We start from the raw sequence: 12,315 nt of genomic DNA on the forward strand, positions 1-12,315 counted from the left end.
AAAAAGAAGGCTCAAACTAGGTTGACATTTTATTTAATTTTTCTGTTTTACCTTGCATAAAATTGATTCCTATCAAATGAGGAAAACAGGCAGCTTGAGTAATTGTAGTTTTGAGACAAGCAGCCAGCTGCAAGCATCTTGTTGTCATTAGCTTTGGTGTTAAAGCTGCGTCTGCTTATTGTGGACTCAAGATCAAACAAGAGTCATATGTGAATTTTGCAGGCAGTCAAAAGGAAAAACAGTCAATCATAAGCAGTCTCTATTGGGGACAAAGATTTACACAAACAGAAGTTCTTTAAATGTTATGGCTCTCTTCCTTCGCCTCACTGATAAAAAATAATTAGAGACATGTGAATGTGTTTGGACTTGACAACCTCTGATATCATCGCAGACCAAAAAAAAAAAAAAAATGCAAATCAAACTGCAGACCTTTACTTTTAATAAGTGACCAACATGTTGCAGACACCACATCAAATACATCAGAGTCAGTAACCATGCCAAGTTTCACCCAGTTACTGATCAACATGTTGTAGTGAAACGTTGACATCTCGTGGCATGACGGGTAAATGGTCAGAACAACGATTTTCTAACATTCTCAACAGCAGTACTGGAATATAATCATTTTTGCATTTTTCTGTATATAAACGAAGCAGGCGATCACAACTCTTAACGGTGCATAAAAAAGGTGTTGCGTAATCAAAGCTTTGCAAGTGTTAAGGCACTCGAAAAGAAGCCCAATATAACCCTGACCTCTTCAGATACTGAATGTTGAAATTCAAACAGGCGTTTCACAGCAGGACAGTACGTTTCGGTTTACAATGGCCAAATAACCCATGAACTGCGCTTCCTTGACACTCATAACAACACTAAATGGTCCAGCCTGTGATTCTGCTGCATGACAACAATCTTAGCATAAATAAATGTATATATTGTATGTATATAGTGCAATTCCCAATGCAGTTGTGGGAGTATTTTAATGCTTTGGGGGCACAGAAGAGAACTGAGCCACCGGTCACGCTTAAACGCCACAAGCTTGACCTTTCAGAATCAAGGAGGCGTTTAGAAGGTGAATCTCCGGCTGTTGGAATGACCAACTTTATCCAGATTTGGGTTGCAGGCGAACTGGATCATGGGTGGAGGTCCACACATCACGATGAGGGTGTCGTCGCTGGGAGGGGGCAGGTGATCCCTCACCATGTCTTCACTGATGAAACCTTGGCTGTACTCCCAGTCTGAAACGCAGAGCGGTGTCAAAGTTAAACATTCAAGTTAAACCTCAAACAGATTCAGAAAGCAGCAGGACGGCCAAGTGACTAAGAAGGCTGTCCCATAACCAGAGGGTCATAACTTCCTTGGTTTTAGTCAATGAACTCTAAAGTATTAATCTAATTCTACTGAATCATTTCCATTTTTTCTCTGTAGATCTTCATTTGTCATTATAGCTTCCTGAATTTTGTATCTAGCTTTTTTTTATGTTGTACTTAATGCTGAAAGTAAAGTTGGCCCATACATCTGTTCCCTTCCAAATTTAGGTCAGGAGTTGTTTTCGATCGCCCTTTTGTGGCATTTTTGTCTTTTTTATTTGTTGAGAAAAGGTCATCATACTTTGTCACAGTTTTTGTTGACAAAGACTCATTTTTGTAAAGTTTTTCTCATCAGTAAACACGTTTAGTCCCAGTTTTAGTAAACAAAATGAACACTGATAGTGATGTGTTTTATCCAGGCTGAAATGGAGCCAGGCTCTGGGGCTTGTTGTGCTCTTACCGTCAGGCGCTCTGTCCAGGGTGAACCAGAGCTTGAAGCGGTCAGGGTGAGTGGCTGCGATCTCCTCCAGCTCAGGTCGCAGCAGGATGTCTTTCTCGGTCTGGAGAACACAAGGGAACAAAGAGGCGCTGATGTGTCTAACCAGCCTTGTGTATGTCTGACTTCTCTACTGAACAGTCCGTTCCATTCCCAAAGACATTAGACGACAAACGACTTATTGTAGCAAACAACGGCCTGCATTAATGCTGCAGAAAAAAGCATGCATCCACTGCACTTTCAGAGGAAACTTGGTCTGATCGCGTCAACTGCAAACTTGAGTTCATCTTATGACTCTGCTGAAGGTTTTCCTGCTTTTCGAAACTCACCTGGTTGGCAAAGAGCAGGTGGCACACTGTCGGGTCTTTGGGATCCTTCATCACTGCTGTGATGATCTGCAGCATGGGAGTGATCCCTGTACAGAGCAAGGAAATAAACATCATCAAACCTTCGTTGTCCTCATTACTTTCACCAACAAAGCTGAGAGAAGGTTGTGTTTTCAAGCCGTTTGATATTTGTGGTGATACAGATCCGACATTTCTGCCATTAGACGACTACTACACTGTGTTTATGAGTTTGTGGGGAAGTCTGTTCTCCAGAACTTCCAAAGCAGCTGCTGAACAGCACTGCAGGCATGCTATTTTGTTGGAAAATTGATCAACAAGCCGTCGATGAACCACGTTATCTGGATTTATCCTGGCCAAAGCACAACATTTTTGCAGAGACAAGTTTCCCTTACCTGTCCCTCCAGCGATCATGCCCAGTTGTTTGGCTTTCTTGATCACAGGTGGGGACTTTTTGTCTGCCTGAATGGCAAATGCTCCTGTGGAGAGACAGTAATACTATCAAATGAAGGAATTTACATCAGGAGGTTATTTGGTTATATATTTTGCATCTATTCCTGCATCAAATGTTATAGTCCTCACCTTTTCCCTTGTAAACGAGGAGGCCGCTGGGCCCTCTGAAGTCAATAGTGTCGTTGATCTTGAGGCTCTCCAAATACTGGCTCATCTTCCCACCCTCGGGGAATTTCGGATTGACACCCTTGAAGTAAACCTGGAAACCGGGAGAATGAGGAAAAGCTTCTTCAGAGAGATGCAACAACACTTGGTGTACAGATGCAACCACTTTCTTTAGCTGCTTGTACCTTGATCACCAAGTCCACGTAGCCTTTGTCGTCGTCACTGGAGACAGGAGTGTATGGACGGACAACGAGCGCCCCATCTATTCTTGCAGAGAGATAGATGTGCTGTCCTAGAAACGATAGCACAGATGACACACTTAGTGCCTTTTTTTTTCAACAATGGGTGTCAAATTACAGAGAGGACTAGATGTGAGCATGCTGCTGAACACAGAGGCTACTGGAAAGATCAAAATGCTTCATGTGACGTTTCCAGTGCTGTGCAGTATAAGACGCCGAGTTTAACCGAACACACTGACCAATAGGGAGTCCAAGGACATGCTCTGGGGAGGGCAGGGCAAAGCGGAACCTCCTTGTGTCATGGCTGACAATCTGGAAGAGCAGCAGGCAAAGCAGACTCTCAGAAAAAGTGACATACACAGACGATGTAACCAACACTGCTCAATGCAATTTCTTCAAAAGCATCTGCTGCAAACAAGCTGCACAAAATCCTTTGGTTTACTGGGAGAGAAATAAAGTAAAGGAGTCTCAATGCACATCCTCAAGTAAACACATCACATTTCAAGTTAGGAGCATTCACTGGTCAACATCATAACAAGACAAATACTCGGGGTGGGGGAAATAAAATAAATTCACTTAAGTATTGCGATTTTTAACTTTTTTTTTTTAAACAGTTATGAATTGTTCTTCTGGCCTGTTGTAAAATGGTGCATCTGTGCAGACTGGGGCCTAAACAGTCTTGGAGTTGCACAAATCAGGTTTGACTGGAAAGCTATGACTCTTGTGGAGCCACATTTGATTCATATGTGATGATGTTAGCCCCCATAGCAGACATTTCATTGTAGCGAGTCCATTTTTTGAACTTGACATCACTGTGTAAAAACATCACAATAAATCATAACATCAGATCGCAATACTAGTATCCAGGTATCATGATAGTAGGGTCATTCCATGTCAGATCATCAAATGGGTGTCACTGTGGCGACTCAGATTTCAATGACATTGATCCCATAGTTAGCAAAACATGCTTTATGAACACTTTTCAAATTTCACCCTCTTTGGACGAAAAATAGATTTTTGGCGAATTTTTAAAGTGAGGTACTGCCATGTGAGTTTGGTCAGTTTTCGGCAAACTTCAGTTGACAACTTGCATTTTGGCACAACTTCAATGTGCTGTAAAGTTATTAATTTTCATCCTAGAGTGATGAAACTTTGTATATTTACTAAATGAAAGGTGCTTAATCAGATTTTGCCATTGCTTTCTGTCTAAAATATAAACTTTTGGAGCTACTGAGGACCAAACTTTGAATTTTTTTCAGGCTGTGCCTTATTGGGACCACTCTCAGAACCAAGATATATCACAAGGTTAGATCTAGCATGTTTAAATTATTTATTTCAACCCCTAAAACTAAAATAACTAAAAAGAATGTCTGGATTAAGAGCCAATTCCAGTTACTGCCCTGCTAAAGTTGAAAATAATGCCATAAAGTGGTAAACAGGAGGTCTAGGTATCTGACCCCATATCTCCAGAGGCACACTTTGGATTTATTTCAACCAAATAGTGTGAATGTGTTATGAAAATTGTAAATTTTACAGCACTTTGAATACATCAAAGATCCATGTAATTTATAAGCTTTCAACTTCAGTGTGCAACACTTAATAATTAAGTTTCATGACAGTGAAAAATGAAGATGAATTAATTTAGATGGTAAAGTGAGCTGACTTCAGTATTATAGCATGTTAAGCAACTGATCAGTACAATAGGGCACACTAAGGTACTGAGTGATAATAACAGTGATACCTGCTGATCAATGAAGTGAATCACTAGCCCTGGCCAGTTAACCATGACTTAGACAACAGTGAGGGATTAGCACTAAACTTTGCTGAGTATTCAGGTGGCACAGTCAGTGTAAGGGTCAACTGAAATAGACTCAAGACTTTTGTTTTGGTGGAGATCTAAATCAACACCATTGTGCTGATTTTCTGTATAATGGGTTAGGAATTTTGGATTATGTCATAACAACTGCCAGGCCTCAGTTCATTGATACTTTCATTTTGTGGCATTCAGTTAGATTTTCTGGTTCAGGACAGAAGATCTGTCCATCTTGTGTCAAACAAGCCAACAGTACTTCAGCTTTGGTGGATATGACAGAAGAGGGCACCTATGCCTTGCGCTTTGATAGGTGATATACCAAGGGGTGCAAGACTTCCATTAAGCTGGTCTCTGGTACAAGCCACATCTTCAGATGGTGAGTACTCATCTGAATCTTCTGTCGTATCCACCAAAGCTGAGGGACTGTTGGCTTGTTTGACACAAGATGGACAGATCTTCTGTCATGGTTTGACCTTGAGCTTTCTTGCAAGGTCTTCAGAAACAAGTTGTAATGAAGCTGGTAAAGAATCAAAGGGTAATAATCCAGATTTTCCATTCCAGATAGTTCAACCAAAAGACTGTGAGGAAGCCACACAACCAGAAAATCTAACTGAATGCCTTAGTGCACCCTATTGTACTGATCAATTGCTTAACATGCTCAAACATGCTATAATATTGAAGTCAGCTCACTTTACCATCTAAATTAATTCATCTTCATTTATCACTGTTGCACACTAAAATTGAAAGCTTGTTAATTACATGGATTTTTGAAATATTCAAAGTGCTGTAAAATGTACAATTTTCATAACACATTCACAATATTTGGTTGTTTACTGCACATACAGCAGTAGAATATCCACTGAAAATTTGAAATAAATTCAAGGTGTGCCTCTGGAGATATGGGGAAGTTGTGGCAAAATGCAAGTCATCAACTGAAGTTCGCCGAAAACTGACCAAACTCACATGGCAGTACCTCACTTTAAAAATTCATCAAAAATTCAATTTTGGTCAAAAATAGCTGAAATTAGGAAGTTGTTCGTTTCAGATATAGCTTTATCGCGTGTCAACATGTCAACATTTGTCAACATGAGGTCATGTTGACACATGTATGAAAATTCTGATGACCTGACACGGAATGACCCAGTATCAAATCGGGAGATAAGCATATCGTTCCAGCCCTAAAAATTACGCCAAATGTGCCGTTACCTGCTTATCTATCAGTCGCAGTGCATATTTAATGGCGGGGTCCTCTAAGGTGATGGCAGGTCTCCTTTTGGAGAAGAAGAGTCTCAAGATGAAGTCGATGATGCTGTCAAAGCCGCCTCGGATCAGCTGGGATGGAGAGCAAACACAGAGCATGAGTCAGACCACAGTGCAGCACCTCCTCAGGGTGTTAACCTTGGCAATCCTCGCAGCATGAAGTCATGTTGTATTTCTCTCTACCAGCAAAAATGAGTCACAGTCCCTCCTGTGGGCAGAGCCTCTGGCCAGCCTTTGCTACTGCTTAGCACAACGAGCTACCATTAGCGTGAACTAACGCTGCAAAACAGCGGCTCCGTGTGAGCTGCATGGCGGTCTACTTACACCAATGATGTAGGACAGCATCTTGGTGTGGGTTTGGTCGTTGCACAATGCTCTGTCCACGCAGAAAATACAAGCAGACGAGGTTTCAGTGTGCGTGTGGCGACGGGCTGTCAAACTGCGCTTCCTACTCCTCTTCTTCTGCTTTGAACCAGGTAGACTTCGTGCTACAAATGGCTCCCTACTGCCCTCTACTGTTTGTTGTCGAAGCTCCTTTGGACAGTGACTTGTACTGTGTTATGTGGCCAAATATTGTGCAGATATTCCTTCAGTTTCTTTCTTCTTCTTAGTCCAGTTAAATCACACTTCACTCTGCATCAGCGACTACTATCAGAATATCTAAGATAAGAGCTGTAGCATCCGTTCACTGTTTTCAAAATAAAGGTCATATGGACGAACGTATGCAACGCAACGAAATATCCAAGTCAGTGAACCTGTTGAAGAATTTAAGATTTTCGTATTTTCTTAATATTTGTGTATAAGTGACAAATTGGGCACTTTTCGGGCAGCCGGGCTGACTTTGCGCTGCTTTAAAGCGCCACTTCCGCCTGGCATGGCTAGGCTTTCTTTCAGAATAAAATCTCGGGTGCATTCCGCATTGCTTTCATAGGGTTCAGTGTGAGGGACAATATGACCCGTACCCATGGAGCCTGGGCATTAGCTGAGAGTAGCATGGTGGCACTGGCTATAAATACTACTATATATTTCAGAGCCAAAACTCTAATTGGTTATCAGCTATGATCTAAAGACATTCCACTGACAATCAATGGGAGCTTATGATTGGTTAAATGTGAAAGTTGAGTCTTAGCACATAAAAGAGCTTTATTTTATAGTTGTGGTAGCTAATCTGGGCCAGAATATCCATCTAGTGCAAAGGCCCATGATCAACTTTTCTAATTTATTCTCAGAGAAGCTATTAATGTGACATGACACGTTTTTGTGGCTGGAGGAATTTTTCTCTTTGTTTTCTGGCTCAAGGACATATTCACTAACAGATATTGATCTGTGCCCAAACATAAATTCAAATTGAAAAAAAAAACAAACAAAAAAAACTTGTCATGTGTCATCCCCCTTTCCGTCCTGTAGGTGGCAGTAGTGACTTGTTTAACAGGCTGGTTTAAGCGCTTCATGAAGACTTGAGTCAAGTCATGTTTAGATACAATCATCATCACCAAAATTGTTATTAATGTCATGCACGCCAACACTTGTGCACAGACTGTGCTCGTTCAGATGTGAGCTGTTAATCCTTCTCAGGGCATTTGCACTTCCTGTGGCAATCAAACAATAATGATGCGGCAATAATGGTAGTAATTGTTGTTATCAGTGCAGTTAGAGGTGCAAACACTAGGCTCTGTTCATGTGGGGGAAAAAATGACATGAAAAGGTTCTGTATCAACAGGAAATAAAACATTTTTATTGATCATTTGTGTATATGAAGTTATATAACAACAGTCAGAAAACTCCACGGAGTGAATCACTACACAAAGTGAAACAAAACTGTAAAACACCTCGTCAAAAATGAAGGTATACACAGCAAATATAACTGTCAGCGGCTCGCCGTCGCTGCGAGCGATATGGCAGGAAAAAACACCCCAAACAGTTCTACAAGATTACAGAGAAAATTTCCACACACAAAATACTCAAGCAGGCAGTTGATATACACAAAGGCAACTAGGATCTTTCTACAGCATCAGATTCTAATACTTTACACAGCTTTGTTTTGAAAGGTTAGTGTGGCTTTTTCGTCGGTGTCACTGGCGAGAATCTGGAGTTCCATGTCACACACAGAGAGCTCAATAAGGTATTTTACAAGAGGATGATCTGGGGTTGATTATGCATGCATACTTTGGTAGGAAACCGTAATCAGAGTAGCATTGCGTTGCAGTGCAGGTAATGGCTTTTTCTTGTACTATTCCACACACCTCACAGTCCTATGGGGTCTGCAATGCTGCCCATTACTGAATTCCCTGATAGTTTTACACGTGTTATTCCAGTGATAATTCTACAGGTTGTCTTTCAGCTTGAATCGGTATTATTCCATTAGTACAACATATTTGCATTAGTACTCATATTCAATTGCTCAGGCCATTTTTTACAGAGCCTATACATTGTACTTTAATCCTTTTCATTTATTCTTTTTTAATCTGAAGCTGTGCTGGAATTCATGAATCTACATATGTAAAATATGTCAAATAAAACAATCCCCTGGATCAAGAGGACAGCTGTGATTAAAATATAGTCAGTGATTTTGGAACACTATTGGACAGGGGAGGGGAACTCCACCCAATAGAGTTATGAAAGAATTCAGAATAATAGAAAATAAATAAATAAATCGACTGTAATATTTTTCTCTTTTTTTTTTTTACAACAAAAAGTGCAAAGTACACCTAATCTCACGGTAAAAGTAATCTACACCACCACAGTTCATACTGTACATTCAGAGTTTTCATCTCAAATATAAAAGGGTATTCAATAGGGCAGTAAACAAATGGAAAAAAAGAAAAAGTTTGAAAATTATAGGAGTATCATGAGATATAGTATATGGTTAATAGATAGAATGACATTTGTGACTAATTATATTCATGTCACTTAATATTTATTCTAGATATACATTTTTGACACGATTATGTAAATATATACATGGCATTTTGAAGGGGGGAAGGTGAGATTTGAATGAAGAATCTAGTTTGGTATTTTCCTAATACTCCCTGAAACCTCTGATGCTGGAACTGTGTGCAAGAGGAAAAATGAACCGGAAAAAAGGGAGGGAACCCTAAACAGAGGTCAAGAGGTGTCGAGCTGTAACCTAGGCAGAGTCTACGTGTGCTGTGTCCTGACCGTCCCAACTGGAAAGGATATACATCTCTGTCGACCGCAAAAAATCATCGTCGTCTTTAGGGTTTAGAATCTTTTTCTCGGGCAAACGCCACCCACGTAACACTATGGGATGAACATACAAAGTATTGCACAGTGCTCAACAAAATGCTGTGTGAAGCCACCCGCTCTCGCTTGGGGAGGGGGGGGTAAAAACATCCCACCTCTTTTTTTTTGGCGTGCATGGCCCCGTTGATCAGCCCCACAAGGCGGGGCAGAGTGCTGGGGCTGATGATGCTATGCACTCTCTCTGCATGTAGAAGGGGGGAGGGGGGATGGCATTAAACGCTACAACATCACTACAGAACAAACTGGTTCGCTACCTACTGATAAGTCTACATCTCTAAGCACACACGGCAGTCACAGTGATACACAAAGCAGTCTTCAGAGACTCCTATGGAATGACAAGTAGCTTTTTCATAATAGTGCTATCAACTACACAATAACATTGAAAACATTTAGAAACTCCTCCTGAAGCTAGCATTGAGTATATGCAAGAGGTTCCTCCAAGGTAAGAGACTTCATGGTTTTCATGGATCAAAACTTATTCCTTTTTTTTTTTTAAATTGGACCCGTAGTAAAGGACATGATGGACTACTATAATCGCCTAGGCAGACCATTAACTTGTACGGTTGTTTCGCGTTCTCTTGATGTTGTCCTGTGCCAACAATAAAACAAAACGGATGTAACTGCTGTTGGCTGAAAGACGATTTTATTTGATTGTTGGTTCGAAAAAGTTCAGCCGATCAAGGACTTTTTTTTTTTTTTTTTTTTTAGGTCTCCCAGGTAGATGGCTACCCCTGCAGAGTGTCCTCAAGTAAGCCAGCCAATATAGTCCAAATGGTGTAAAGAAGTCAACAAGCCATTGTCAGTTCAAAGACATCCAGTGCAAAAACAGCAGCCACATAAAAGGTAAAATTGGCAGTAAAACATGGCTAGCTCTATTGTCACTGTGAGAAGGCAACGCAAAGCAAAGACTGCTGTTCAGGGCACCATTTGCAGCCAAAGACATTGTTCCCAATAAACCAAAGCTACAACCACTAGCAAGTGGGAGTGTGCATGAAGAGAGGCTTTTTATACACAAGTCACCTCCCTGAAATGGCAGTGTTTCAAAACTCGCTTCACCTCCGTCAATATAATCATATATCGACCCATATGGTTGCTCCAAAAGTTTAAACATTACTCTAGATTTTTTTTTTTTCGCTCCTCTGATTGAAGGCAAGGGGATCCTATCAGAAGAGACAGCCCCTGGTATCAGTACATCCCCCCCATCCCAGCCTTTAGTAAATATTGTAAAAAAAATCATGCAGTTTACGAAAAATAGTCAGACGTTGAATTGCTCTAAAAAATAGTCATCTTAAAACTAGAGTCGCGACTCTTTCGCTCCCTCTCGGAGACTTGGACCCCAGCCTGAACGCAATATATATTTTCCAACGACAACAAGGCTATTGAAAGTAAGCAGGTAACAAAATATTGTTAAACAAGCTTAAGGACACAATGGCTACAGCTTGGTGCTTTTTTTTTTCCCCCCGTCCCTGGGGTCTGTAGGGTGGAGAGAAGAGTCTTTTGGGGATGAGGAGACCATTTCTTCTGTTTTTAGAGGGGAAAAAAGCCAAGGCAGTTGAAGTAAAAGATGGCCTTTAAACGTGAGGACCTACTGCACTTAGAAGAAATGGGCCTTGCCAAATATGGAGAAATGAAATTGAATATTACTTCTGATAAAGTGTGCATCAAGCTAAACGTATAGGTCCTCCGACTGAGAAATAAGTATAAAAAGTTATAAGAAATCATGTGCTTGTATAATTTCCAGCAGCATAATTTTTTTTCCCACAGAACCATAGTAGTTAATGGCCTTATATTTTTGAGTTGTATGTGTATATTCTTCTGTTATCTTTTCTGTGATGAGCCTTTGCCAAACTTAAAGCCAGACATCGTCCTTTACAGTGTGAACGTATTTCCACTAGCATCTTGCAGGTTGGAATTCCATTTTTTTTCTGGAATGCAATAAGGTAAAATTTTTAAATCCTGGGATATATAATATTGGCTTTCCTCTATATCTGCATTTACATAATTTAAAATAGAACATCTTATTAAAAACATCAAGATATACACAGATTAGGAAACGGGTAACAACATACAAACACAAACTAGAAATCATTTTTGTCTGCATACTGATATATACAACTGTGGTACAATAAATTCTTTCAGTCATGCGCTATCTATACAGATCATATTGCTTAAAAGAAGGGGGCATTTGGTTAAGGGGGGATATAAGGGCGTGGAGATGGAAAACACATGAATGAATCTCGGAGAAAAAGAAAGGCAGAGGAAGGACGAAGAGAACCGGACAGAGAAACGGAGGTTTGAAAAGCTGAGGGATGGAGTGTCGCAAGTTTGAACATTTAGAAAAGAGGGGGCAATAAGACACGCAGTGGGAAGTGAGGCGGGGGAAATCTGGGAAAGACTCTTTTTGGGCGGGGCGGGGAGGCGGACGATGGATGGATCCATATATCACTGAGGTATTTACACATACTGGCTAAAGAGCACTACGAGGCGGGCGCTGAAAGGGCCCCGCCTATTTCTTGGTGGAGAGCTGAGCGTCCACCTCCTCCTCGGGCTTCAGCACGTGCCACTGGGCGATGGGTCTCCTGGGGTTGGCCAGCATGTCGGACCAGTGGCGCAGCTCCGTCCCCGAGCTGTTGAGGCCCACAAAGACCTTGCCGATGGCATCGTTCTTGCCGATCTTGTCATAGTCCAGAACAGTTACAACAATTTGAACTTTCTGCAAAGAGGGAAGAATGAAGGAGAAGGGGGGAGGTGACAAAGAGGAAACAAAACAAAAAAAAAGTCAGTTTGTGGAATGAAAACTGCCTCATCCAAGTGTCATTTAATGAATCACAGATGGTTTGAATACATCGAGGAGCCCCTGAGCTTGAAGACTGCGCTCGGCGTCTTCATCTCCTGATGGGCTTGCTTGCTTCAATTTTCTGTCAGTGCACAGATTTGACAGGCTAGACGCACTGACCTAAGTTAGTATACTTTGTAA

At 41.1% G+C, this 12,315-nt stretch overlaps 2 protein-coding genes across 8 annotated transcripts in view; both read right to left on the minus strand.

Annotated features, from left to right (window-relative positions):
- Positions 1-412: 412 nt before the first annotated feature.
- On the minus strand, positions 413-6,688 carry cyb5r3 (cytochrome b5 reductase 3). The gene is made up of 9 exons (XM_030046296.1): positions 6,399-6,688; positions 6,021-6,146; positions 3,241-3,313; positions 2,948-3,054; positions 2,727-2,856; positions 2,540-2,623; positions 2,130-2,215; positions 1,765-1,864; positions 413-1,232 (listed from the first exon to the last, which is right to left on the minus strand). Exons 1-9 carry the CDS (start codon positions 6,417-6,419, stop codon positions 1,060-1,062), a joined length of 900 nt encoding a protein of 299 aa, XP_029902156.1. The 5' UTR covers positions 6,420-6,688; the 3' UTR covers positions 413-1,059.
- A 1,796-nt stretch (positions 6,689-8,484) lies between these two features.
- syt1a (synaptotagmin Ia) overlaps positions 8,485-12,315 on the minus strand; it is a 196,825-nt gene continuing 192,994 nt past the window's right edge. For all 7 annotated transcript variants that reach the window (XM_030046291.1, XM_030046295.1, XM_030046289.1 and 4 more), the window contains one exon: positions 8,485-12,051. In XM_030046291.1, the coding sequence (XP_029902151.1) occupies positions 11,845-12,051 (207 nt within the window). In that variant the 3' untranslated portion in view covers positions 8,485-11,844. The remainder of the gene's footprint in view (positions 12,052-12,315) is intronic.

This window comes from Myripristis murdjan, chromosome 23 (assembly GCF_902150065.1).
Source record: "Myripristis murdjan chromosome 23, fMyrMur1.1, whole genome shotgun sequence".
Classification (NCBI taxonomy): Eukaryota; Metazoa; Chordata; class Actinopteri; order Holocentriformes; family Holocentridae; genus Myripristis; species Myripristis murdjan.